The 26501-nt window shown below is 41.9% G+C and overlaps 5 protein-coding genes, 2 long non-coding RNA genes and 1 other non-coding gene across 11 annotated transcripts, besides 1 other annotated feature; 3 read left to right on the top strand and 5 right to left on the bottom strand.

The window, feature by feature from the left end:
- Window positions 1-1371: part of a mobile genetic element that runs on past the window's edge.
- Window positions 1372-2655: 1284 nt separating this feature from the next.
- Cenp-C (Centromeric protein-C) lies at window positions 2656-7799 on the bottom strand. Of its 2 annotated transcripts, none has more exons than NM_169228.3 (8): window positions 7648-7799; window positions 7068-7575; window positions 5672-7006; window positions 4174-5608; window positions 3466-4104; window positions 3252-3394; window positions 3077-3185; window positions 2656-3016 (listed from the first exon to the last, which is right to left on the bottom strand). In NM_169228.3, coding segments are annotated over exons 1-8 (4236 nt in total). In that variant the 5' UTR covers window positions 7650-7799; the 3' UTR covers window positions 2656-2951. The 2 variants fall into 2 exon arrangements, with proteins under 2 accessions (NP_731254.2, NP_001287237.1); NM_001300308.1 differs by having other exon boundaries at window positions 2849-3016; window positions 4174-5572.
- A 306-nt stretch (window positions 7800-8105) lies between these two features.
- Window positions 8106-9076, top strand: asRNA:CR44291 (antisense RNA:CR44291). The gene is made up of 3 exons (NR_125117.1): window positions 8106-8495; window positions 8575-8969; window positions 9039-9076.
- Window positions 8459-9231, bottom strand: CG31460 (uncharacterized protein). Of its 2 annotated transcripts, none has more exons than NM_001300307.1 (2): window positions 9018-9231; window positions 8459-8961 (listed from the first exon to the last, which is right to left on the bottom strand). In NM_001300307.1, exons 1-2 carry the CDS (start codon window positions 9019-9021, stop codon window positions 8540-8542), a joined length of 426 nt encoding a protein of 141 aa, NP_001287236.1. In that variant the 5' UTR covers window positions 9022-9231; the 3' UTR covers window positions 8459-8539. The 2 variants fall into 2 exon arrangements, with proteins under 2 accessions (NP_001287236.1, NP_731253.1); NM_169227.2 differs by having other exon boundaries at window positions 9018-9068.
- Window positions 9232-9310: 79 nt separating this feature from the next.
- Window positions 9311-9987, top strand: mRpS18A (mitochondrial ribosomal protein S18A). Its single transcript, NM_169226.2, has 2 exons — window positions 9311-9492; window positions 9589-9987. The coding sequence occupies exons 1-2, from the start codon at window positions 9396-9398 to the stop codon at window positions 9957-9959; spliced, it is 468 nt and encodes a 155-aa protein (NP_731252.1). The 5' UTR covers window positions 9311-9395; the 3' UTR covers window positions 9960-9987.
- A 152-nt stretch (window positions 9988-10139) lies between these two features.
- pch2 (pachytene checkpoint 2) lies at window positions 10140-12364 on the top strand. 2 transcript variants are annotated; one of them, NM_001300306.1, is made up of 3 exons: window positions 10140-10293; window positions 10348-10711; window positions 10775-12364. In NM_001300306.1, exons 1-3 carry the CDS (start codon window positions 10232-10234, stop codon window positions 11612-11614), a joined length of 1266 nt encoding a protein of 421 aa, NP_001287235.1. In that variant the 5' UTR covers window positions 10140-10231; the 3' UTR covers window positions 11615-12364. The 2 variants fall into 2 exon arrangements, with proteins under 2 accessions (NP_001287235.1, NP_524282.4); NM_079558.5 differs by having other exon boundaries at window positions 10775-11746.
- A 5571-nt stretch (window positions 12365-17935) lies between these two features.
- On the bottom strand, window positions 17936-19296 carry Or85d (Odorant receptor 85d; the record flags this gene model as incomplete). Its single annotated transcript, NM_079557.3, has 3 exons — window positions 17936-17992; window positions 18054-18209; window positions 18271-19296. 3 exons carry the CDS (start codon window positions 19294-19296, stop codon window positions 17936-17938), a joined length of 1239 nt encoding a protein of 412 aa, NP_524281.1.
- Window positions 19297-24518: 5222 nt separating this feature from the next.
- Window positions 24519-24994, bottom strand: lncRNA:CR45574 (long non-coding RNA:CR45574). Its single transcript, NR_125116.1, has one exon. It is a non-coding gene; the product is annotated as a long non-coding RNA:CR45574 (long non-coding RNA).
- Window positions 24995-25854: 860 nt separating this feature from the next.
- Window positions 25855-26219, bottom strand: lncRNA:CR45575 (long non-coding RNA:CR45575). The gene has a single exon (NR_125115.1). It is a non-coding gene; the product is annotated as a long non-coding RNA:CR45575 (long non-coding RNA).
- Between the last annotated feature and the right edge of the window lie 282 nt (window positions 26220-26501).

The following is a 26501-nucleotide window of genomic DNA, read 5'->3' as shown; positions in this document are numbered from 1 at the left end:
TCTCGATAGGGCCATCTATGAATATAACTACACTGTCCATTCTGTCACAAAAAAACGACCTCTAGAGGTGTTCTTCGGCAGGATAGCTACCGTAGCTCCAGAAAAATATGAACAAGCTAGACTGGACAATATAGACCGACTTAGGCAAAAACAGGAAACCGACATAGAATACCACAACCGGACAAGAAAGCCCATAAAAACCTATATCAAAGGGCAAGAAATTTTCGTTAGGGTTAATACAAGATTAGGTTCTAAGTTATCAAGTAGATTTAGGAAGGAACTAGTTAAGGAAGACCGAAGTACCACAATATTAACAGAATCAGGGAAATTAGTACATAAAAGTAACATAAGATCATGATTGCTTCAGAATAATTACTGTGGCCACATCGATAGACAAGTAGAACATAGAAACATTAAACATACTGATTAACGTAACCACGAGAATTAAATTTGAAACGATTCGACTTTGACAGACGAGTTGGCCATAGGTTTGCAGAATTAGATTGGGCTCGTGAAAGAAGAGATTGCGTTGTGAATGCGTTTCTGCGGAGCGAGTTTAAATTGAATGAGACCAGTAGCCTACTTGAAAACAATATACCGATTTCTGCCTTGACGGTCAAATAAATGTTAAAACTTTCACACGTTCTCGCTTTACACAACGGAACTACAATTTGAATGCCATTGAAATCTCCATATTGAATCAGTTAATTCCTTATTTCTTATATTTTAAAACATGATCAGTAAAGGAAACTAATAATAATAAATAAATAATAATTTAATTTGAATAATAATAAAATTTACCAATTAAAGACGAAATGTACGGAATCAATGCCTTCTGCAAAGGTTCCAATGGTCTAAAAATATGTAGATATAAATTCATTAGTAATTTAGTAAAAACCAGAATTTTAATAGAAGCAATCAAGTTGTCAATGCAGAACACATCCGAGTTGCACAAACCTCGAACGCACGCAACAATAAACACCTGGCATTCAAACCATTAATGCTGTGCCCAAACTACCACGAATCACCCCACCAACGATGCGACTCAAAAACATCCCATCCTTATGATGACCGCTCGAGGACAAGCGTCAATTAAGAGGGGAGGAGTTATTGCCCTGCAATTGATTCTCTAACATCTTGTGGTTCCACATAGTCTCCGCTGCCATCAACGCCAACGAACGGTTAAGCGCGACATCGACACTTCTGCGCTGCGCCGCGGCCGACGCCTGCTGCGCCGCTGCCGACGACTTCACTTGATTGCTAGGGACTTAGGGAAACATTTTGTACGCTAGATTTAGTTTCAAATGATAAATTGCAATAAACGGTCGCTTGCGATCTTCAAAATCAAATCGATAACTGTAATTATTAACTTGCATGAGCACCTTTTCGCCGATGGTCAGGCCATACCCGGCATATACTTGATAACAGATATCTCCTTTCAACGACACACAAAAAACAATGCCAGGAGCAAGATGAATGGGCTCAGTAAGTATACACTTTATACACCAGACAGTGACCCAAAATACTTCAGCCGGTCAACTTTTTCCCCCCATTTAAAATAAAATTTATTGCAGCTTCTGGCCAAAAACTTGAAGAGCCGCCAACAAAGGCCTACAAGCTTGTACATCGAAATCCACCTGTTTTCCTTGACAATGAGCTTTAGTCATACTCATTATTGGCCATCAATCATCCTGTTTGTGTACTGTGTTAGGTGCTCATCTCCACGTAACTTGACTACCATATAAACAAATGCATTTTCCCATTTAAAATGTGGGTGTTAAATGGTCAATATATTGGGGAAAAACATCAGTTCACTTTTCCATATCATCCATATCAACTAGAAATCCTTTACTTTGTACATTAATTTTTCAATGTCCTTGCTGTTGGCATGCCTACCGGGGAGTTGCAGACTCCTGCCGTCAAGAAAATGAAAATTGAACGTGAAATGGAGCAACTGGTTGGACATCCAGCTAACCAGGCACCAATATCTGTCCACATTGTAAGACGTCTTCTCTCTAGTTCGTCAGCCATTCTCCATTGGATTGCAAGACTTCAAAGAAACACTACAGGTTTCCCGCTGATTGCCATGCATGAGCTGCACATGGCGGTGGGCGTGGAGTCCAGCTGCCTAAGCGAGACCTGAAAAATTCCGATTCAATTGTCTGTGCACACTCGGCGAAAATATGTGAACCGAGAACATGTGCAAGCATGTGAATATAAAATATTTAGTTTTTTAGCTTCCCATTAACATATTTTAAACCAATCAAGTGAACTAAAGAATATATATAAGATTATCTATATATAAAATCGTTCTATTAATTCCTTTTATTTGCAAGGTATTTTCCGGGAAACTCGTAATAGAGTGCGGCGTGTGGGATGATCAAAGGGTTGACACTGCTGTAATGAATGTTAGATGGTGTTTTGTTAATTTTAAACGATGTTCCAAGTCCCGTGTGGGGATGCAGGCACTGGCACACCTGCCGGAAAAGTTTCTGTTGATTCAATTTTTGTTTTGTTTTTTTTTTTTTTACAAATTTATGTTTGTGTTCCTGCTGCGTGTGATTTGTGTGTGTGCTTTTTTAAAAATTGCCATACAAAGCAGACGTGCAGATTGTTTTGAAAGTTGCCTGCTTATTTGTTCTTTCTGGCGTTGTTACCCCTGTTTGCCATTTCGCTTTTGAAGTCTCCAATGCCATCAACATCACGGCGAGCGACTTGTGAATTTCAAAGAAAATGGAAATAAAATGAACTTGAAATTCTAAGCAGCTAGGATATGACCCGAAGTTATGGCGTGGGTCTATCACCTTTGCTACTTAAAATACATGAAAAAACTATGTCGGTCTTACATATTTTAACAAAACAACTCTTTATTATTTTTATTTTCTGTGGCGAAAACGTAAGAAATATAAATCGGCTCAATACTTATCCGTATATAAATTACAAAGCAATTACTAACTGCGTATACACATCAGCACACTGACTTTATCTATCGCATTTTGAATACTATACCTAGTGCCTAAGGAAGAAAAGAAACATTCAAATAATATATAATAAATATTATTCAGCAATATCTTACCCCTATCTATCTCGATCATGTCACCAACACGCAGAACAGAATGGACTTCCTTCTCTTCGCCCACGGCTAAGGTCTCCACATTAAATTCGCCAAATTGCACAAGGAGTTTCTAAAAGCAGAATAGGTTTTAAAATGATCTGCGAGTTGAATGGGAATAATCTTATATTTTACTTACAAGTGGATGGACTTTCGCTTGTTTCATGCTACGTTTTTGGTATGGCTTGAATCGCATATAACCCAGCATTGCTTTCTCCTTTGTATTGTAGAAAGCGTAGTCGATACCATCTACCTGACAGAAAATCAATTCGTTTGCAGAAGCTGGCAATGAAAAATAGCAATTATTAATAAATAAGCTATATGGATTCAATTTCTATAGATTTTACACTTACAGACACTGGCGTTTTCATCCGACATACTTGCACTGGGTGGTGCATCGCCGACGCCACGCAGCCACTGCATCAGTTTAGTGGAGGCTTCTTCCTGCTCGTCTCTCAGGGGAGTTGAAAATACGACGGGACCTAGCGCAGCTTCCGTATAAGGCGCCTGCTCGTCAGGAACGTCAGGCTCTTCCTGATCGCTTGTAAGTGGAGCAACCGAAGATATCATAGGCTCTGGCTCTGGTTCTGGCTCAGCCTCCGTATCAGTTTGGACACCTCCAACTGCCTTCTTTGGTCGTCCCCTTTTCTTGGGCACCTTCTCAGCCTCTGCTTGCACTTCAGTTTCTTCCCACGTCAAGGTACTCAGGCCAAGGGATTCGGAATGCGGTATGGCCCCTGGCAGCTTTTCAGAAATTCTTGGGGTACTGCTGCACAATGGTCCCCGGTTGTCGGGTAAGTTCTTCTCTACAGTAGGCTTTGGCTTTGTGGCACTGGCTTTCTTCGCCTTACTCAAATTTCCCTTTTTCGTCTTTGAGTTTTTGCTGCGAGGCTCTATGAAGCCACTCATAAAGTTAAACTTGCTAGGATCCATGGTGTGACACCAACTCATCTGAAGTGGAACTTGACCGCGCTTTGATCTCCGAATACCGGCTAAGGGAGCAGAAAATAATAGAGCATACATTTAATTTTATCAAAACATTTATTATTGAATATACTCACTAGTATTTAGTTCCTCAGCTTCCACCGGCATTTTGGCCAGCTTTAATTTGTCTACTTCAGACTTCCCTTTTTTTGATTTCGCCCTTGGTGCAGGTGCCAATGGTTTCTTGAACACCACATCCGCGCTTGATTCATCCGGGGGACGACTCTTTGACATGTTCTGACTACGCTGCAAAAACTCCAACGCCGCTCTACTCGTGCTGGGTACGTCGTCAGACAAAAGAGTCCTACTGGGAGATGGATTTCTGCTGGGAACATCATCTGAGTTTTGATCAATCGGAGGAGTGGGTGTGTTAACGCGAAGTGATTCCATAACGTCTGATGATTTCTCGGTACATTCTTCCCCTCGATTGCTTAGAGCTACGGATTTTTCTGTACCAACTGCATTCTGGCGGGGATTTGAGAGTTTCTGGGACTTAGATGAACGATTGGCTAACTTATCATTTTCTTTGCTTTTTGATGCGTTCTGGTGATTACGATTCTGTTTGTTACAGGACGAATTCCAATTTGGATCTGGACCTTCAATACATTCTAATGTATGTGATGCCATTTCATCCTTATCGCTCTTTCTTCTAGTGACATTTTTATTTTGAGATTCCTCTTTTCCGTATTCTTCATTGTAAATTGGTTCCTCGTCACTGTCATAGTCTTCGTTATTTTCGTACGAAGGTGCAATAATTTGTTCCTTATTGGACTTTTGTACACTCTGTTTGGAGTGCTGCAATTTTTTTCCACTTCTCCTCAGTATACTTGCTTGCCCATGGTCACTATCGTCGTACTCTGGTGGCTCTGGCGGTTCACAATATTCTACTGCGTTATGTGTATTTCGATCAACAAGATTGCCATTTTTCGTCGATCTCCTTGATTGCTCATTGTTGCGATTCTCTTCTTCAACATATTCGATAGGAGGTGGTACCAGTTCGTTCTCCATCGCCCTTCGTCCATTCTGAGTGGATTGTTGAAGTTCTTTGGCTGTGCAACGCGGCTGGCTTGGTCGCTCATCATGTTCTTCTTCCTGGCCCCCTTCGTACCCCGGTGGAGGTAAAACCAGGTCATTTTTATTGCTCTTTCGCCCACTTGTGCTTCTGCCCCGTGTATTTACAACGTACTCTGGAGGCGGGGGAGCAATCTCAATTGCATCACTATTTACACTATCATGGAAATCTGGTGGGGCTGCCATCACGACATTATCGAAATCAAATTTTCCGGAGCAGGGCAGATTTTGCAAAGATTGCGAATAGCGCAGTGAAACTGGAGGTGGCGGAACAATTTGGATGCTCTTGCTTAGTCTTGGCAATTTTACAGGTGATAATGAATCGTTATCTTCATGGTCCGAGCTACCCTTTGTGTACAGACAACGCTTGCCGTCCTTTGAAGATTTGCGTCGAGTCTCTAAAGTCTGGGAGAGACCCAAATAGTTTACCAATTCTGTTGTCTGCAAAACGGGGAAAAAAGGTTTTTTTTTTCCTTCGCAACATATAAGCGATCTTGAACTTACCATTGGAAGATCACGACGAGTAGATCGTGGTCGCCCTCGTCCCTGCGATCGATCATTGCTTTTAGTTCGAAGACTTTGTGTTTTTGGCGGAACCGGTATATAGTCTTCATTCGAATCATCCGAGGACTGTTGTTTTGGCAAACCTTCGGCCTCATCCATTAGATTTCTACGTAGCAGCTCCCTCTGAATCTCTTCTTCTAGGATAAGCTTCTCTGAACGATGGTTTCTGTGCCCATTTAAAGGATATATCTCGTTCAACGAGTTGCGCTTGCGCAAATCCAAAATCTCGTAGTTGCTCATCCGGGTTAGCTCGCGGGCAAACTGCTCGCCATTAATGGGGGCACTTGGAGCCTTATTCAGCGGTATAGCAGTCTTTCGCGGCTTTGACTTTTTGGCATTGACCGACTTGTGAAGGTTAAGCAAGCGCATAGAGCTCTCCTGAGATTCGATTGTAGCTCGAGCCCGATTACTACTGCGCAAACGCCGTTGCCGGGTTGTGTTCCCACCTGAAGGAGCTAGATTTAATGGCACAGTGCTGGGATGTTCGTCGCTTTCGTCGTCGGTCATTATGGCATCCATATTTTCTTCCACCCGCGGCAGTTGTGCAATGGATTTCTGGGGAGAGGCAGCGGCGGATCGCCTAGGAGAAGGCGCAATCGGTGGTGAAGATAACGCCGTAACTGGCGAAGTCGGAACAGATTTCATTGCGACAGCGTCCCTTCTTACACTACGATTCGAATTGGATGTGTTTATCACCACAATTGGGCTGATCGCGCTGCGCGACAGAGTCTGCACCAACTCTCCCAGATCCTGCGGCTGGGTTTCCGGCACTACGAACTCCGGTTGGGGCTCTGATTGCCAGGCTGGGTCGTGACTTTGTCGCTCTGGCGTGTCCGGGACCATTAACTCCTGATTGAACCGCTTTGCCTTAACTACTGGCATTTTGCTCGGTGTGTCATAGCGATGTGATGGCGATAGCAGCAGCTGGCCTGGAGCTGGGCCCTTTTCCATTGTGTAGGTACGTCGTAGGCCCGCAACGGATGGTGATGACGGAGTAGGGGGTCGCGAGTACGGTGCCCGTCCAGAATAGTCCAGCTGCAGTACATTCTTGTGAAAGGAACTCTGTCGCTCTTTGCAGATTTGTTCAATTTCAGCTGCAAGAATAGGGTTCCTGGCAGGTGAGGTCACCTTTGTCTGCAGCGGATTTTCCGGCTCTGGTTCTTGTGATAGTTCCATAGGTTTTTCCGCTGGTTTATCAGTTTCCACTCTTGTTGTATTTTTGGCAACTTCCTCTTTTTGTTTCTCTGTGCAAGGTGTGCTGCTTATTTCTGGTAACTAAAAGAGCATTGTTGTTAGTACAAGGATTAGGTATTTGTGGGACATGTATTTAACATACGAAGTTTACAGGACTTGATATGCTGCGGGTCAAGTTTACGGTCTCCTCAAACTCTGGAAGCAATTGGCGTCCACAGCTCCTGGACCGCCGGCGGATGGCATGTCGACGTAGTTTATCAGATCCGGGTACATTTCCACTGCGGCGCATGGAACGTCGGTTATTGGGCGACAATGTTGGCGATCGACGCGGAGGCACGTTCTCATTGGGGGCCTGGTCCACAGGCGGCTCATTGACTTTCTCGGTGGCGGCACTGTTTTTGCTGACCAACTCCCCAAGGGGCTGTACTTCTGGTAGTTTGGACTTGGGCTTAGCCTGAGACTTCTTGATCAGTGGAACCTCGAAATCAAGGTCAAAGTCAAGTTTGAAGTTTCCAAAGAGATTGTCATTCTGTGCCGGCTTATTTTCGGCAAGCTTGCGCATCATAAAGGCGGCGAAGCGCTCCTTGTCCTTCACTGGCTGGCTTAGGATGTCGTCCAGCTCCAGAGTGTCGTTGTTCTGGGGCTTCGACCTGAAAAACAGACGGGTGAGCTCGGAGTTTGTATGTTCTCTTGCCTATGGCATGCTCGCGGTGGCAACTTACATATTTGCAATTGAAACTTGAAAAAAGGATTCTTCACGAAGTTACATACACGACAACAATAAACTTAACTTATTTCGCTAAAACTCCACAAAATTTTAAACTACAAAAAAGACGCGACGCTATTCATTTGGCGTTGCCAGTAACGTCTGTAGGCGCGCCTAGGTGGGGTGTTGCCAGAGCGCTCGAATAGACTATCAGAAAAGAGCTATAAATATCTAAAAGTTTCTTTGATAATAATAAGACATCACCCTGTATAATTACAAATGCATGATGCAATCGTTTTTAAACAGTTATTGTTAAATACAGCTGAGTTTATTTCAAAAGTTTTTATTGAAAATATACTCGAAAGCGTTGACCAGCAGGCAACCATTATATGCAGTATTTCATTACTAAAATATACTAAACGCGTAAAACGCAAGCTGGTCACACTTTGCCGGCAATTTTTGTTGACAAAACAAATCCAAAATGTTTAAAGCAAACTAAACCGACTTTTCAGATTGATCTATTTGTTCGAATTCACTTTATAACAACTGGAAGCAGCTTTGAAAAGCAACCAAAAAGTGGAGCTATACATTTTCTGCGAGAAGGCATGCAATAGAGACGCTGTGAAAACGACTTTGCGTTCGAGGTTTTGATTCTGTTGGAAAAGGATTACGATATCCATATAACCAGAGATTGGAGTTTTTTAACTGAATTCATGAATTCCCAATAAGATCCCCTATTCCACAGCACCAATACTCAGTAGTATAAGGCTGGCCAACTGTAATAATGGAGCTTGGATAGCTTCAAAGTGACCGATTGACATGACTTTATAAGTTAGTTATTTATTAAAGGTTATTAAAGATTAGGTATTCGAATGTGTTAGTAATGAAATAAGAAGCAGACGAATGGTTCATTTGAACTTCTTTCCGCCCTTTCTCGTCGTAGGAGCATCCACGCTGGGCACCTGAACGGAGTAATACTTCGTGGAGATCCTGTTAAGGAAGTAGAGCCCCACCAGGGAAAAGAGAACACTGGTGGTGGCGCAGACACGATGCACGAGTCCCGCGGCGGCCACCGTGAGTGAGAGACAGAAAATAATCTCTGGTAGCAGCTTGGCCTGGAAGTCCTGGCCGAAAACAACCATCTCCGCGTTGGAGACGCACGTGAGGCTCAGGATGAACACCCAGGAGAAGAGGTATCCGCCCAAAAGGACCCTCAGCTGCGAGTCGTTAAACCATTCTGAGCAGAAACGCAGTGTGCCGAACAAAACAATGCTCAGGAGGCCCGAGATGATGGAGGATACCACGGTGCTCTTACTGCTCACTGAAGCGGCTGCAAAGGTTCAGAGTTTAGTTTTTGTTGGCCGTAATTTCCTTGCATTTGCTTACACATATTACTTTTTCTTCCAGCCGGCGTCTTTCTTATACGTGTAGTGAATTATCGAACTATCGAAACTGATATTTGATAATACAAGGGATATTCCAGTATGTAACGACTAAACAAAGTTTTATTCGTTAGGCAGGCATTTTTCTCTATTTTTTTTACGTATTTACATGAAAAATTCTCGAATGACAAATTTGTGCTTGCAATAAAAATAAAAACAGATATCGTTATTTAAATACTGACATCGATAATTTTTTTTGAGAAGTAATATTTAAATCAATTGATGTGGCAACGCTGCGGCTTTCGTGGTGAATGACATTTGTAGTAACAACATTACACTTGAGCACAATTTTAATAAATTGTAAATAAAAAACGCCTTCAACATGTCCTTTGTGTTGCAATTGGCCACCAGGACAGTACGAAGTACCATTGCTCAGGTGCGTGGCGTAGCCACCACAATGCCAAGGCAAATAAAAGAGAGTGAGTTACAGAGACCTCTGTGAAGTGTTTCATAACCCCTCAAATAAATGCACATCTTTAAAATTAATTCGAATTTCTGTTCAATGCCTGTTCCAGTTCATGAGAAGCAGGAGAACAGTGTAAAGATCTTCGAGGGCGTTAATGTGGAATCGCCGCGTGCTCACCTGATGCTTAAATCCGCCTGCCAGACCAAGTTTTGCCCGGAATGCACCTTGGGCCTGGACATCAAGCACACGGATGTGCTAATCCTGTCGCAGTATGTCCGTTCCGACGGCTGTATGCTGCCCAGAAGGATCACCGGACTTTGCCACCGGCAACAAAAGAAGATGGGCACTCTGGTAACCATGGCTCAGAAGGCGGGACTGATGCCAAATCTGGCGCCCGAGTGGAGTAAAAGAGATCCCAAGAAGCGCTTCGGCTGGCGCAAGTTCAACAAGTACTTCCTGGAGTCCACAATTAAATACTAGTGTTAAATACAATAAATGTTGTTAATAGAAAATATGATTGTGGTTATGTTTGCTTTTAAATTATCTTGGAACGAAATGCATATTTATTTTATTTTCCTATTGAACTACCGCCTTTTTAGATATATAAAAAATACTCTTAATTTTAATATTACTACTTGCAATTATTTTTTTGCGCCGTATTTTTTCCTTGAGAAGTTTGGTCACTCTACGCCGGCGTCGCTTTTTATAATTTCTTTGTTCCCGCGGCTTTTCAAAGCTTCTCCTGCATTAAAATGAGTTTTTTAAGCAACAGCGACACAGTTCATGTGGAAGTTTGCCTGCGAGGTAACGATCTGTGAGTAGCATCCGTCCTCAGTTGGGATTTTCAGTTAATTATCCATTTTTTCAGTCGCTCTAATGCAATTCGCAACAATGTGGAGACAGCCCTAAAGGCCTATTTTCAGACGGCTAGAAAATTGCCCAGAAATGTGTCATTCCTGCCGGATCTCACAGCTGAGCAAACTGAACATGTGCACTCTGTTCTCCTGGAGCGCGACAATGGCGGTGTGCAGCCTCTAAAGGTCGCCGAGACCAAATTTCGCTTCCATTTCTATGCCACTAGGCCAGAGGAAGGGCAACTTGGTCTGTTTTCGGGCGAAGAAGGCTCGGATGGCATCGATAGCATCGTGGCGGCCAGTCATGCGCTCCTGCCAGCCGCTCAGTTTGTGGGTCTGTGGGAGAACCTCATCTACGAGACAGGACTCAAGGAAAAGGTGAGACGGGGAGTATGCATAGTTTTTATTTATGGTTTTATAAAGGAAATCATTTTTTTCCAGCTTCTAAAGTTTGCTCTTTCGGCACTGATGTTCTCTGAACACCGTGTGGACACGAATGTGATTGCCTGTAACCGACTGATACTGCTCCACGGACCACCTGGAACAGGAAAGACGAGCCTTTGCAAGGCCCTGGCCCAGAAGTTGTCTATCCGTACCCAAGGCAGCTATGCTTACACGCACCTGGTGGAGATAAACAGCCACAGCCTGTTCTCGAAGTGGTTCTCTGAGAGCGGCAAGCTAGTGGCGCAACTGTTTAATAAGATTGCAGAGCTAGTCTCCGATCCCAACAACCTGGTGTGCGTGCTGATCGACGAGGTTGAGTCGCTGGCATACGCCAGGAGTGCCATGTCTAGTAATGAACCAAGGGATGCCATGCGTGTGGTAAATGCGGTACTCACCCAGCTGGATTCCCTTAAGACTTGTCCCAACGTACTGATCCTGGCCACATCTAACCTGGCTCAAAGCATTGATCTGGCCTTCGTGGATCGCGCCGATATCCGACTCTTCATTGGTTATCCCGGCATTTCCGCTATCCGAGAAATATACAAGGGCATGCTGGCTGAACTAATGTCGGCGGGAGTTCTGCAGCGCGAAGTTCTGGAGTCGGAGGACGCCGAGGAAGGTTTGCTGACGCAATTGGCTGAGCGCAGCGTTGGGCTAAGTGGCCGCACATTGCGGAAGCTGCCGCTTTTGGCCCATGCCCAGTACACCAGCAGCACTCTGTTCGAGTTGGACCAGAAGATCAGTCTATCGGACTTTCTGGACGCCATGCTGGAGGCCCTGGAGCAGCATTTAGGCGAGCAACGCCTACTAAAATTGGAGTCCATGGAGCAGCTGTAAAGGAAGACCGAAGCACAGACTGAAAAAATGAATTTACTAAACCCACTCTATGTTCATCAAATGCGATACTTTGTAAACTTCAATTTGCTGCTATGAAAAACAATCCGATGCAGAGGCACGGGTCCAATCCCCATTCTGTTTGCTGCCTCGTTTCATTTGCACACGACACAGAGATTTTCCCATTTCTTTATCCGGCTTTTGATGTGAAAATCAAGCGTGAAATCTTGTTATTTGCTTGCAAGTCCCTACATGCCATCCACTGCTCACCTACTCCACCCTTCTTCACATCGATATGCACGGACATCGGACCCTACGCAATCTCAGCACTTTTCCCTCTTCTGTCCTTCACATTGGAGTGCAGGAGTACTCTCAAGTCCGGCACACAACGGAGCTATCGGATGCTGGTGTCCCTGCTGCTGAAGCATGGGAGGGTGCGATTGGTGGCCAAGGACACACCCACTATTTGCAGGACCAAGTGACGACTAATCAAATTTTTTGACGATTTGATTCTGTGTTGATACTGCCTGTTGATCCGTATCATCCATTTGGAAGCCACTCAGTCAATCGCAGTCGTTGCATTAGCTTAGTCGCATAATATTGAAATATGTATATATGTAGGGTGGAGTGCAAGACCAACACAGAGTTTTGCCAGATTGAGTTTCCCTATCAACTGCTAATTGCCTTGAAAAGGATATATAATTGCGCTTAGAAGGGTGGTGGTGTTGAAAAATTGGTACTAATCAAATAAATATGTGTTGTGAATATTTTGTTGAATATTATGTTGCTAGTGGGCATTGGTATTCACTTACTCTTCAAAGGTGTGTTGTTGCTGGGTGACTTTAATTAAATCAGGATAAATACCCATCCTTATTTGCTCATTGGATTGGATAGGTGGTGGCAATAAACCAGAAGACAGTAAAAATAGGACGGGAAATGGCGCCATCGAATTATGTGAACGGATAGCTGCAGGGCTAATAAAATGTAGATGTGTGCTCAGGAGTGGGAAAGTGCGATAAACCGGATTCCTGTTGATGAAAATGTGATGCCATGCTCATGTGTGATTCCACCCATTGTCCTGCTGCCAGGACATATAAAATATACGAGGTTTATTAGTCACACGGCTACGAGTTCGTATCAGCATCTAAATGGCCAGCAGTTAAAGGAACCTGAAATGCAATATTTTCTATTTTTATAATGATGAAAGTTTTCTCTGTATATCTTTTATTTTCCTACCAGGTTAGAATGCTTTGGTAGTTTTTTTTTTCATTTTTCCTGGAAGAGATTCCAGCTCATCGGTTCGGTTGTTGATTCCTACATTTAATGGTAAAACGCGTTGTTTGTCTGCCGCAGTCGTGTGTTACAACTTCTATTTATTGTTTAACGTTTTATTTGGGCAGCAAGGACTACGATGCCAGCTATGAATAGACTTTGAATGTGGCATTCAGTGAGCTTCGCATGGTTCCATTTTCTCCATGCAAACAATTGAATGCGAATGCAAATGGGTAAATAGGCATTGTAAAACATTATAATTCCTCGCTGCAGGATATTAGCAGTCTTTTAAAGTATAAATAATTATAAATTTAATGTTTATTCGAAGGCTTTGAATGATGGAACCTATTAGGTAAAGTGTTAAGAATTTTCTTATCTGAAAAGAAAACCTATCAGCAGAAATGAAAACTGGCCTACTTGACAGTAAGAGTGGATTCTGAGTTAAGTTCGAAATAAATGTGAATATTTTTCGGTCGATTGGCATGCCTGAGAGTTGGATCCTGGATCCTGGATCCCCTCCGGAAGTTCCTTCCCTGCACAATCATGCGATTGCATGGAGAATTGAACCATTGATGGTTGCGTTTATTTATGTTTTCCTTGCTCTGTGTGCTTTTGTATGTGTGGCTGGTGTGTGTGTGTGTGTGTGTGTGGGAAGCCTGTAAGCAGCATTTTGCAATTGCATTTCAGCAATATGGAAAATTCCCATTGTTATCCAATGCGACTGCTGTCGATATTGTTGTTCCTGCTGTTTTTGTTGCTTGGGAGCAATTGTTTCTTGTTTATTGTTTGGATTTGTAAGCTTACCGTTTTGCGGCGTTAAGAAATTTAAATTTCCACCCAAGCAACACAGCAATAAATGCTTTAATATTGGCTCGAGTTTTCCGCAGCAAGTGGAAAACTGAAAAACAGTTGCATCTGCCATTAACATTTGCACAAAATACCTGAGTTTACTAATGGGGACCCAGAATTTGTGAATTTTGTAAGAATGGATTGATATAATCATTTGGGGAGTTTGCATCGCAATTAATTTTTGGGCAACATGTTTGCAATGCAAAAAAAAAAAAATATTGACTTTCTGACCAACTGGAAAACGATAATTTAAGTAAGTTTTCCAATTTGTAAGGTAAGTAATTAACTTAATTTAAGGCACTTAATTCAAGTTAGTAATCGTTTAATGCGTATAGTTATAAATCAAAAAATATAACTCCGTAAATGGTGAGTTTCAAGGATATTCAAGGAACACCGAATACAAAATAACCCATTTTGTATCTCTTAAATTTCGCTGTTCATAACAGTTTCGATTCGCTAAAGTTCGATGCAGTTTAGATTTAATTTAAATTTTTGTGGTGGGCTCTGGCGCCAGACAATGTCGATATTGCGAAGCCATATTCCATTCCTCTTTTGCCCACAAAGTGCAGCCGTTGCAAAAATATTCGCGGGCTAAAGAAACCCGAAATTGTTTAGTTATTGAAAAAAGGGTCGTTAATTATGTATCTTTGGCCAAGAATTTCCACTGCCAACTTTTGGCCAACAAAAAATAATGGGAAAATATGGCGAAAGGCTCGAGCCAGCCGCACAATTTTTGAAAAGGAGTAACAACAAAGTCGTCCTAAATTTAATTTCACCCGCCACCGAAGCGTGGTTTCAATATTTTCCAGGGCTTTCACGTTTTCCAGAAAATTTGTAGGAGTGGGGAAAATTTTAGGGTGTTTGAAAATGGATTGTAAACAGAATCGACTTTCTCAGCCCACAACAAGAACGTAAGTTTAGTATTAGATGCTCGGTTCCCCCTTTCGATCCTTGACAACCATCGTCAACAGAACTAAGTCAACCCTAAAACATATGCAGTGCAAGCAGTAAATGCAGAATGTTCTCAAAATGTAATTTAAATTGCAATTTAAAATTTGAAATTATTACATTTTAAACACAAATGGGATGTCTCAATAGTGTGCTTTAAATAAAAAATTATGGAAACTAAGCTTTAAAGCGTCTTTGAAAATCACTTTTCGAACATTTTACTATATATATTTAATTGGAGATTTCCAAACTAGGAACTAGTTAGTCCTGCGTTCGCATTTGTATGGCGGCGTTTGGGTGTGGGTGTCTGTTATTTATGCTTAGAACGTGACTGGAAATATGAAATGCAGCAAATGTGTTTACTTAAATGAAGTGAGTGAAAATTGACAAATACACACAGACACACTCATAGAGGCGCACCCACACCAGTGCGTTCGAAATGCAGTGCAAGGGCGGCTGCAATTGGAGGCGTGGCCGGGGCACATCGACTAGCGAGCTTAGGGCACATGAGAAATACGCCAAAAATGGCTATGACGCTAATCCCTTGGCCGGCGCATCTGACACACACACACACACACAAATGCACAAGTACAGTGGGCACACGTCCAAATCCGTTATCCACAACTCAAATTCTACGGAAAGGTGACCCCGAATTGCTTGGCACGGCTCATAACTTGGGCGTTTGAATTGCAATTTCAGAGAGAGAGATACGTCTAAATGTTTGTGGTTTTATTATGCAATTATATGCATTTGAATTTTTTTGCTGACAACTATTTAAAAGTTATACATGTCTTGTAGAAAAGTGACCCCGATCAAACTTTAAGGTGCCCTAACTGATTTTTAAGCTATCAACTTTTGTGAGGTATTATTTCTGTTAGCATGTTCCGACTGTGCTGCAGAATTGGACCAGCACACACTCTGCGGAAATATGTCAAATTCAATAACAGCCAAGTGACGTGCTTCCTGGTCCGCACCCCTTTGGATTACCCCATGTCCAGGATAAATCTGACGATGGAGAAGAAGGAGCAGCGACTGGCGCCAAAACTCTGGACAATGGTAGCCAACTCTGTTCGTCCTTACAACCGCTCATGCCCCTGATAGTCCTGCAACATGGCCATTCTACTGGCCTTATAAAAATGTACGATTTTTCTTCATTTGATGAAACGAAATACAATTTCTCAACGAGCAACGCAACTGAACGCAAAAAAGTTGGTTGCAATTGCAATTTCTTGCCAAATCAGCGCTCGCTGCTCGCTATATATTGACATTTTTAAAAGCCAATATTTCTCTGACTTGCAGACCCATTGGGTTTCCTTTTCGCGCAAAAGTACGTCCAAAAGTTGGCTGTGCGGATTAATTTATATGACTTCGCCAATGTATAAATATAAATCGAATGAGGCCCATGCACAAATGGAGAATAAAAACTGGAAGAGCGCGAAAGTTTAAATTAATAAACAGAGAGTGCTCTTAAATTTGCACAAGTGTCCTATTTTGAAATGTATCTTAAATACCACCTAATTAGCTGACTCCAAGTATCCCGCATCGTATAATTGCAAGAAATATTTGCTGAAAACTTAATTTTAGGGTCGAGAGCTTGGCCCTTTTGAGCCATTGGTCACCTGCATTGCCCTCTAATTAGCTGAGGTGACTGGGTGGATTCACCTTTTTCTGGCCACTGCCATTTGAGTCGCTGCAATTACACTGATTAATGGCGGCTTGGCAACTACCAAGAATGCCTGCGGTTGCCCACGCCAATCACAGTCCGTTCTAAATACTTGCTGCACAGTGTGAATAAGAAACCAGTGAACTGGCAATGACAGTCGAAAGGAAACTTTGCACTCGCTCAACTCTGCCAGGCGAAAACTGCCAGCGCAAATGAAATTAGTCGAAACTATTTGGGCATTTCCGTGGCAATGAGGCGGTTCATCCCAGCCCAGCCCATCTGCTCCTCCACTTTCCAATTTCCATAGGCATCGACATTCGCATCCTTAACCGATTTTACATTCACACCGGACTCGCAAAGTCAAGTTCGTGACGCGCGTTATTTCTAATTATATTGGGGAGGGCTCCAAAAGACCACACCTAATTCTTGCACTGAACAAAAATATTATGCACTTACATATGTTTAAAATGATTATAATCAGAACGAACTCTAATTTTTAAGGCAACCTTTATTACTAAGTGTAAATATGTAATTTTCAGATTCTTATCAATTTCTTTTCTTCAAATAGACATGACCCCTCTCATATATTTATTTTATATAACGGACTTATAATTTTAAGCCCAATTGCTTGCTGTTTAGAACCCATCCTGCCCAGACAGTTCCCAATTTGATTTCCATTTGGTCGTGAGACCACTTTTTTCTTTTCTTCATCTTTTTTTTTTTATATTTTTTTTTTGTAATTTTAATTGAAAAAATTCTTCAATTTTGCCATCCATCTGACTGGCAGGTTGTTCCCCTGGTGTTGGCCCACTGCTGCCTGCTTTCTTCTATCGGCCGACAGCCGTAGAAATGTAATTAGCCTGGCCCAAACCCCTCCGCCCGCAAATCCATCCGCCGACTGTTGTCTGTTTGTGTCAACTTTTCAATTAAATATTCATAAAAAAAATGCAATTTGCCAGCCACTTCGCTGGGCGGAAAGATATTTCGAAATTACTTTTAAGTGCTGCATAAGGTCACGCAGCGTGTCTAAATGGGGATTATACGAATGATTTGAAAAAAAGTATGGATTCTAAATGGAATGAAAAAAAAAGATAATTGGTTAGCAGTCAAATTGTTTTTTAAGTTTGAAGTTATCTTTTCTAGACCGATGTTGCTGGTATCAATCTAGGACTTTATTGAGCCGCCGATCTGTGTTTCCCGAAATATCTAGCAATTTAGTTAATACGTATTCGGGCGATCTCTAGTTAAATTGGTTCGAAGGTGCGAAATTCAGGTGAATCGCAAGGGTTTCGGGGAAGTCGCTAATTGTAAAAGCAGCAGTGATTTGTCTGGCATCTGGCACTGGTCCTTTGTGCAAACGAAATGGCGATAATTAATCATTTCTACTGCGGTTAGTTGACCGCTCTTCGATTTGTTCCATGACCTGCGCGAATCGCGGTAATCATTTGAGCTACTACTTTAATTAAAAACCACAGCCCTGTACGGCAAATGGCGTAAGTTATTGGCTGGCGATGATTTGCTCCTTTTGTCCACACAATGTCACTGCCACATGATGTTGGTCGTTAAATTGTGGCCATAATCACAAAAGCCAACTAATTCACGTACATTGTGCGCAGAAGGGCAAAGAATTTGTACGAGAGTTGCAAGAGCTGCCAGAAATGGATTAATCGAAATTAAATGATGGATTAAAAACGTACTTTTCTTACTCACATCCGACACGGTGACCAGTGAGATGTTCAGGAACATTGTGGCCTTGAGTCGACTCGGCTGTTGGGCCCTCTTAATAATCAGGATCAGCATTTTACGATACCGCAGATCAGCACGGAACCAGTCGTGATTATAGACCGCTTGACCAATCTGTTCACTCTGATTAATATATATAATTTAAGATAAAATATAAAAAATATAGAATAGAAGAAGAATTTACCGCATCAACGAGCCTCTGAGCATGGGTGGCAATCATGAAGACCTGAACCATGGCACAAAACAGGAAAAGCACAAGCATTACCAGGTTGTCGATCTTGCTGCCGATGGTCATCTGGAAACCCACGAAGCAGATGATAAACGACGAGGATACAAAGTTGGACAACAGTGAAACACCGAATATCTCATTGATATCCTGGCAGAGGTGGATCAAGCTCTGGTGATACGCCACCGTCGCTTGGAGGAACTCCAAATCGTGCTGGAATGAGCCAATGCCCGCAACATGACTCTCGATGTGAGCGGAAAGCCGGATGAAGTGCATCACCACCAAAGTGACCAGGGCGCACATTAACATGTCAGCTGCTAGCTGACCGGACAGACAAGCCTGACCGCCGATATTCTGTGAGATATACATGAAATAGTAGCTATATCCGGTACTCCAATCCCAGGGAACCCAGCAGTAGTAGGGCAGCATCCTCTCAAATTGACGCATTCCCAGCCAGAAATCACAGACCAGATAGTAAACGGCCCAATACAGGTTGTACGTCCATATCAGCACCATGTGCATGCCGAAGTAAAATTTGCTATATCGGCTATAGCCGCTCAGATGATGCCCTATATTATAGGGTTCTTGTTGAGCCAAGCCTTGCGGATGCAGTTCTTCCAATCGGCTGACCACTTGGGTGAGTCTCTTTCTCTGCCGCGAAATGTTCCAGATTTTGAAGTCACCAACGATGACAAATCCAATGAAAGACAGATTCATGGTGGCCTCCAGAAAATTGCTACCTTTGCCGATCGCCAGGAATACGTAAATCAGTTCCGAGATGAGCACTGTATTCAGATTGACCATCTGGGCAATGAATGTCCAGTGCAGCAGGACCTCCTTCCACTTTTGACTGTACTTGTGATCGTAGGCCATCATTCCAATCGATAAATAGAACACGTTGGCATATTTCAGAAAGCTGTGCAATGGAATGGCCTTCAACTTTTCCTGCTCCTTGGCACTTTGAGTATCCTTCTTAGTCAACATGTTGTAATTGTTAATTTTCCGAATCGTTGGCTCGCTTTATATATACCCAAATTAATGTGAAGACCAGAACGGGGGGATGTCGATGATTTAATAATTTACTATTGCCACACACACTGGACAATTGGCACGCCCACTTGATTAGCATGTACACGGTGAGCATCTCTCAATTAGGGCGTTGTGAACCCGTCAGTTGGTCGTCCGGGGGCGTGGTTAACTGGGCCTAACTCGAAATCGATGACTTCTACGATTAAGTGGCTTCCAGTTGCTCACAAATGTCAGCGATTAGTTCGACCACGAGTGAACAATCGAATGGACAAATGCCTAATCATTAGGGATTTTATTTTCAAGCAAAATTGGTTCAATTATGAGACGTTGCAATATACAAGTGTACATCTGTTAAATCTATAAATATATCCCATTGTTTAATAAAATGGGAAAACCATTTTAACCCATCGTTAGCACAGTTCGTACTTCATGCGTAATCTAGATCTCAACGGCATTCATTTCGTTTATTTTTCTCCTATATGCAGAGAATATTTTGTGCTTTTAAACATTTATTGTTCATGTTGTGTTTTTCTTTGGGATATCTCAAAGTATTTGGAAAACCATTTATGTGTTGTCTTAGCGGCTGCATTGCATTTGTTTCGTCCTTGTTTTTGCTCCTTGACACACTTGCCTGGATGATGGTGTGTGTCAGTGACACGAGTCCTTGCTTTTTGCCTATTTCCTGTTTACACACATTCAGTTGGCCAAAGGGATGTGCCATTCCTTCTGGCCAGATGACACCCGGTTTATGTCTGGATCAACTGTTTTGCTGCCTTCGAGTAATGCAAAATATGCTGGCATTCTTTTCACTGGATGTTTATTCGCTCGTTTGCTTCTAATGCAAAAAGTCCTTGGAATGTTGCAATTAAATTCGATTCAGAGCAGACTATCCATCTCCTCATCCTGTTCCAGAATCAGATTCAGAATCTGAATCTGACTAGCTGACCTCATTTGCGTATCGCATTCCTAATGAAATTTACATGACTATTTCGCCGCAGCAATGTTAATGAAGAGCATTTATACACAGCTGTTTGTATATACATATATATATACATATGTATATATGTATATGGAATATGTGTGTTTTTTGCCATGCGAGATTTATTCTCAAATGCAATTAGCATTTTAAATTCATCCCATGCGGTGCACAATTTTTCACTCCTTAATGGCATTTGTAATGTTAAACCAAAATTAATTTAATAAATTGTTGTTGCCGTCTGTCAGTTATGTAATATTAATGCATTTCTATTTGCCACTTGAAGTTTTTGTGGCCAGCGACCTTTTTCCGAATGTTTAACCATTTCAGCATAGAAAAAGTGATTGGAAATAATTTAAAATAAAAATGTACTTACAGCTGATTTTATTGATTTTAATTATTTTATTTAACTAATTGTCGACAGTCGTAGAAAAAAGTTAATAAAGTACGGTTTTGCGTGCCAAAGTAATGCCGCAAAGTAGATAGAACGTTATTTGTGAGTGCGCTGGGAAAACCATTATTTTGATTAAGAATTATTAAAAAAAAAAACCCTATCTAAATATATTCCAATTTCATATTTATTCAGCATTAGTTCATAGCACTAAGTATGTTATTATTATTACATAAGCAAGCTGATGAATACACACTTTAAAATGCACTTTACTTTGAGCTTTATTTTTAGAAAAACACTGGCTCACATGTCGGGGAATGCAGCTTTCCCTTTTTTTCGGCACCCCGTTTCCAGCTAATACTTATGCAGATTAATCTGCATACATATAGCTGATATATGCAATATATATAGCTATATAGCATACAGCATATGTATGCGCCCCTCGGCTGTGGAACAAGGTCCTTGAGTTTCCGTTTGCATTTTGGGGCCGACCCATCCAAAGATGGGTTTATCTACGGCGAGGGCCAGAGACAAAAAGAAAGGGGTCTGTGTGCCTATTTTCGCCCCCTTCCTTTTACTTTACTTTACTTTCTTTTTTGGCCCCAGCCCCAGCTCAGTAAACAAAGCAATTATGTGTATATGCAACGTGCATACCATCAGATATTTACAATTGCACCAGAAATTATAGCCCTTAAAATTGGAGATAAAATTGCAAATAAAACAGTTTTAGCCAGTATATCCAAAGAAATGCCTTCACAAGCACACTTGACCAAATTGAAAAGTCCAAACTATTCAAATATTGAGCAAACTTAAATGCAATGCCACCATTTTGACCTCGAGTGTACGTGCATCTACATTGAGTATAAACATTTTCATTTATTTTCGTGTGTGTTTGCTGGAAACTCTCGTTGTTGGTTAGTTTGTTGCAATGTTGCATATTATCAAAAACATTTGTAGCTGGAAAACACACAGAGCTAGATGAGTTTCAGTTGGTCGAAGGGGTGCATTTCTTCGGGTGGTGGACTGATCGGGGATATGCGGTGTGTGGATATGTATGTGTGTATATATTTTGGCTTCTGGCGCTTTTGAATGTTTGCCAAATGTTGTTGGCTTTGGCGTAATTGTTACACCAACACTGAAATGTGCAATGATAAGGCCGCGATGTGTTTTTATTTTACCATCGCCATGCTGTTTTTTCCCAACCCATACATACCTCTATTATTTTTTCGACTAGCTGCCATTGCCCTTTTGCTGGCAATGTGCCACATTCTGTGGCAGGGCACACATGTTAGGGGTATCCCCTCTTCCCCACCACGTGGCCAGCTTAATAAACCTAATTTGAGTTGAGATGTTGCGAAATATACACTATTGAATGGCATCCAAATAACTTGTTGAAAGTATTTCACATTAGCGAGTCGATAAATTATCATAATAATGATAATAATCGCACGTTAGCTCTCAACACATTTAATTGGCTTTAAGTTGGCTAATTCTATTGAAAGTATGAATATTTTGTGCCACTTTTTTTTTTTTTTTGGTTCCAACCCCATTCGACTTTGCAACACCTTGTGTGATTTAATAATCCTAACGTGGGCATGCTCCAAAAACAAGTTGCCCCATATACATATTTCAACCCATTCGGCTGCCTTCAGTTATCCAAACTTTTTTCCAGAGAAGAAAAAAACTTTCGTGCACCCAGTTTATTGGGCTTTTACGTGGGCGAAAGAGCTGCCACGTCTGAGGGCTAAACTCGATTTTAAATGCATTTTTCTGGTTTTTAACTAATTTGGTTAATATTTTGCAAACGCGTTCTGAATTCGACTGGGCGTGTAAATTGCCAGGCGCTGCATAAGTGGGCGGGTATGGTCGGTGTTTGGGTTGTTATGTCTGCCAGCTGTCGACTCCTTACAATGCGTGTCCTTGCAAAACTGGTGCAGACACATAGACGGATGACTTTAAAGTGTGCGTGTGTGTTTTTGAGCTCTTTTGTGTTTTGATAAGCGGCAAATCAAATCAAACGAGATAATGAGTCGGAATGAAATTCGATATGTGTACAGCCAATGAGCCGTGCGCTCAAGCAGGAAAAAGATTAATGCCTTAATGGCTTTAATTACATCCCCATCAAATGAAGAATCTCCATATTTTCAATTCTGTTGCACCTATTGTGCAAAGCCCGGCAAGCTCGGTGCGAATTTGTCTAATACCCAATTTGGGGACAGCAACAAAAACTGCACACCATTAGTGGCATTATTAGTAATCATAACAAATGCTCGCCATGACCCAAATTTGCAGGACATGGACATGCAGCTTCTCCCCGGAGAGACGAACAGCAAATTATTGTTTAAATACCCTGCAGTTGCGGGTTGATGTTTTTGAGTAGCGATGAAATGTGGAACTATAGGGTATTACAAGTAACCACACACATATATATATATACATATATGTTTAATATATGCACAGATACAGGCTGCAGAATGCATTTTGAGGGGAAAATACAATGGGCAGATAAACAATGCCCGTCGTCTGTCTGTGGGCCAAATTTGCATAAATTAAAGAGCAGCATCGGACTTTGGCATATATTTCCAACAATTGACCTAAATTGACCGTAGTGCATGCATATGGAAAACTAGAACTACAATCAATGGGCTACTATTTACATATTGCTAATCCATCAAGCCTTTGGACAAATATTTAAAGTAACCTTCCTGCGGTAAATCCTTTGTAAAACACACTTAAAATTTAAATGCATCCTTGATGTATGTATATAACTGTGTGTATGGGTATATTATATTTGTGCTTGAGCAGCCAAGCAAATTAATAATTATTCTATAGTATGCACATAATCATCATTATTGTCTGGCTCATTTGACAGCAATGTCATTTCCAGTCTCATTCGATATGATATCATTCCCCCTTCTCATTTTAACCCCAAAGATTTTCCCACCCAACCATGGCCATCACGTATGTACAAATAAATTTATAGACGTGCCATACCTACATATGCATATAGTTGTCTACATAGGACTTTCACACAAATACATATATATTTTTGTCACAGCTTGACTTCGGTTGCGAAATTGGCTGCACTTGCGACAAGAGGTAACCTTTTTGTAAATATTTCATTCTGGTTTTATTGGTCTGTGGTCAGCTCGTTTCTGAGGTTATAAAGTTAATGAATTGCATTTTGATATGTGTTGTGGACTACCGCCTCAATTTGGAGCCCTCCGTCCCACATCCCACATTTTCAATGCCTTGGGCTGCCTTTTGGACTTAATAATCCTTTAAAGCGGAAGCCTTGCCAGAAAATCGTACGAAGATTAAATTATATCTAGTTACTCTAGGACTTGCAAGGGGATGAGGAAGGTAGGTGATTGGGGGTGTGCATTCTGAAAGGGTTGCAAGGATTCACCCGACGCACAGGAAAGGACACACCTGCACACTGCGATAAGCAGATGGGAAATCCGTATTCGACTGGTGTCCCCGTGGCGTCGATGGGGATACTCGGCTTGAACTCGATTTCATGCATTTGTCATAATTGGCAACTGAGTGTGCTCCCTCTCCCCCTCTTCTGATTTCCGGTTCCGTTAGCCCTCTGCCTTCAGTAAACAAACCCATACACGCGTACTAATCGCGTCAGTAGTTTCAGCCCCGAGTTGCATTAAAGTTGCACCACTGCTAGCCAAATTTCCTGGTACACTACTCTTTATTCACATTTGTATGAAACAAAGAAGATTAAAAATGGAATAATACGACCATAATCTACTTTCATTGCTTCTTGCTTCCTTTCATAAAGACTGAAGCAGGCGTTTTGTATAACCTCTTATAAGCTTGCTTTTATTTTTTTCAAGTGTATTCCGAACCCTTTTCGATAGCACTACCGAGTCCTCCAGCTGCTTCTGGTCTTCTTTGCGCTTCTGCTCCTGTCACGTTGCAGAGTAGTTCCTCCATTTCGCGCATCGTCATATGTTTGCCAATGTAAGCGCCACGTGCGAACTGGCCAAGTCCTTGTCGCGTCCTTCTCTTTCATCTTCCTGCAACAGCACTACTTGGTGCTCCTTGGAGCCTTGCTGTTGGTGTGTTTGTCATCGGCAGACCGCATTTTTAATATGCGCATAAATTGGCTGACATTGATGGATCCTAATAGAGTTGCAGTTGCCACAATGTCGCGAGCAGCGGTGGCAATACACACAGACGGCAACTGGAGAGGGCGAAAATCGAAATATTGAATATTGAATTTCATTGCCGTTAGTAAGTAAGTCATTTCAGCTATGAAATTTATTTATATTGACTGTTACTACTTGACTGTATTAGTATTTGGTGCAATGTTTTTTTGGAAAAAATTTAATTTCTTTGGCTCGAGTATGCTTGTCTGATTTTGATCTTTTAAAGTGTTTTAAATTTCTGTTGCACATAGGTCGGTTCATAGGTCTTCGAGTCTTCCTCCTATAAAGCTGAATGCATCTCAAGACGCTAATTACGTTTCGATTGCACTCATCAACCCCTCTGTCATTCCGGTGCAACAGCATTACTGGAAGCCTTTGTGGATGGATGACCTGCGAGGAAAGTAAGTAATTAATTCTGGGCTGGATAACCTTTGGCCGCCGCTCAAAGGAGTGGCCACAATCACAGACAGTAGGGTCAGAGGTGAAAGTGCGTATGCGCTACCTTTGACTTTCGGTTCACAAGCATTTGCACAATAAAACTTCCCTCAAACGATGCGAGAAAAGTAAATTGTAATTGAGTGTTAAAACATGTGTAACCGACTTGGGGGCTGATACATACTCATGCATGTATTATACTGAGCACCATGGCCACTTACCTTAAATCATAATCATCGTTGGTGTTGAAATGAAGACGAATAAGCCGTGTAAACGACTGTCTAGGTTGTTCCAAAATTTTTCTTTTAATGTTCCGCACTCAGAAGGTTTTGTCCTTAGCTTGGTTTTTCCGCATCGAGTGTGGGGCGGTAAGCGGATTTGTCGTGCTCTGCGGATATTAGGCTGGACCATGTGTGCCGTTCGTACATTTTTCTTAAAGCGGAGAAGAAACCACTTTTTTCTGAAAGAAAGAATTAAACAATAAACCAATTTCCAATCTAATTATTATTTTTGCCTTGTTTTATTACTTATTTTTTTTACATTACAAGAAGGGTCCACTTCAGCAGCAGATTAGTAGGATGTGAGGTGTAGGCCTGCCAGCGAAACTTGGTCCTGCACATATTTAAAGCGATGAATACATTTTTTACGCCCTGCACACTCAGATGGCGAAGTAGATGATGTGGGGGTGGTGGGTGGCTTGGGTGGTTGGGTAGTTGGGTGGTAATGTGGGTGGGTGGCTGCCGACGCCTATCAATGCGTGCCGCGTCCCAGGCGCAGCATTTCGAGCGTAAATTGTAAACTTTTGATTGGATTGTGCAGCAAGTGGCATGTGCGGTTGCGTTTTCGGGCGACGTTTACGCGGCGTATACGCAACGTGAGTTAAATTATTGGAAAAAATCAGCAGCCAGCGAGCAGCACGCTCTTGTCCGCCCGCCGCTCCTCGGAATATTTCCGCTGGCATCGCCCTGTCGCAACTCATTAAAAACTTTTCCCTTACAAACAGTGTTTCCGATTTGTTTCTGCTCACCTTAGCCTAGCAATCTCCGTTTCTGGCTCACACCTGTGCGAGTGAATCACCTGGTAAAAAGGGAAATTTTATGAACAATATTTACATAATCGAGAGTGATACTTCTTCGAATTGACTACAGAAGATACTTACTACATAAGCTTGCTTCTAAGATCGAAATGTAATAGT

The sequence above is a fragment of the Drosophila melanogaster genome, chromosome 3R, assembly GCF_000001215.4.
Source record: "Drosophila melanogaster chromosome 3R".
NCBI lineage: Eukaryota > Metazoa > Arthropoda > Insecta > Diptera > Drosophilidae > Drosophila > Drosophila melanogaster.
This window is presented reverse-complemented; position numbering and strand designations above follow the sequence as displayed.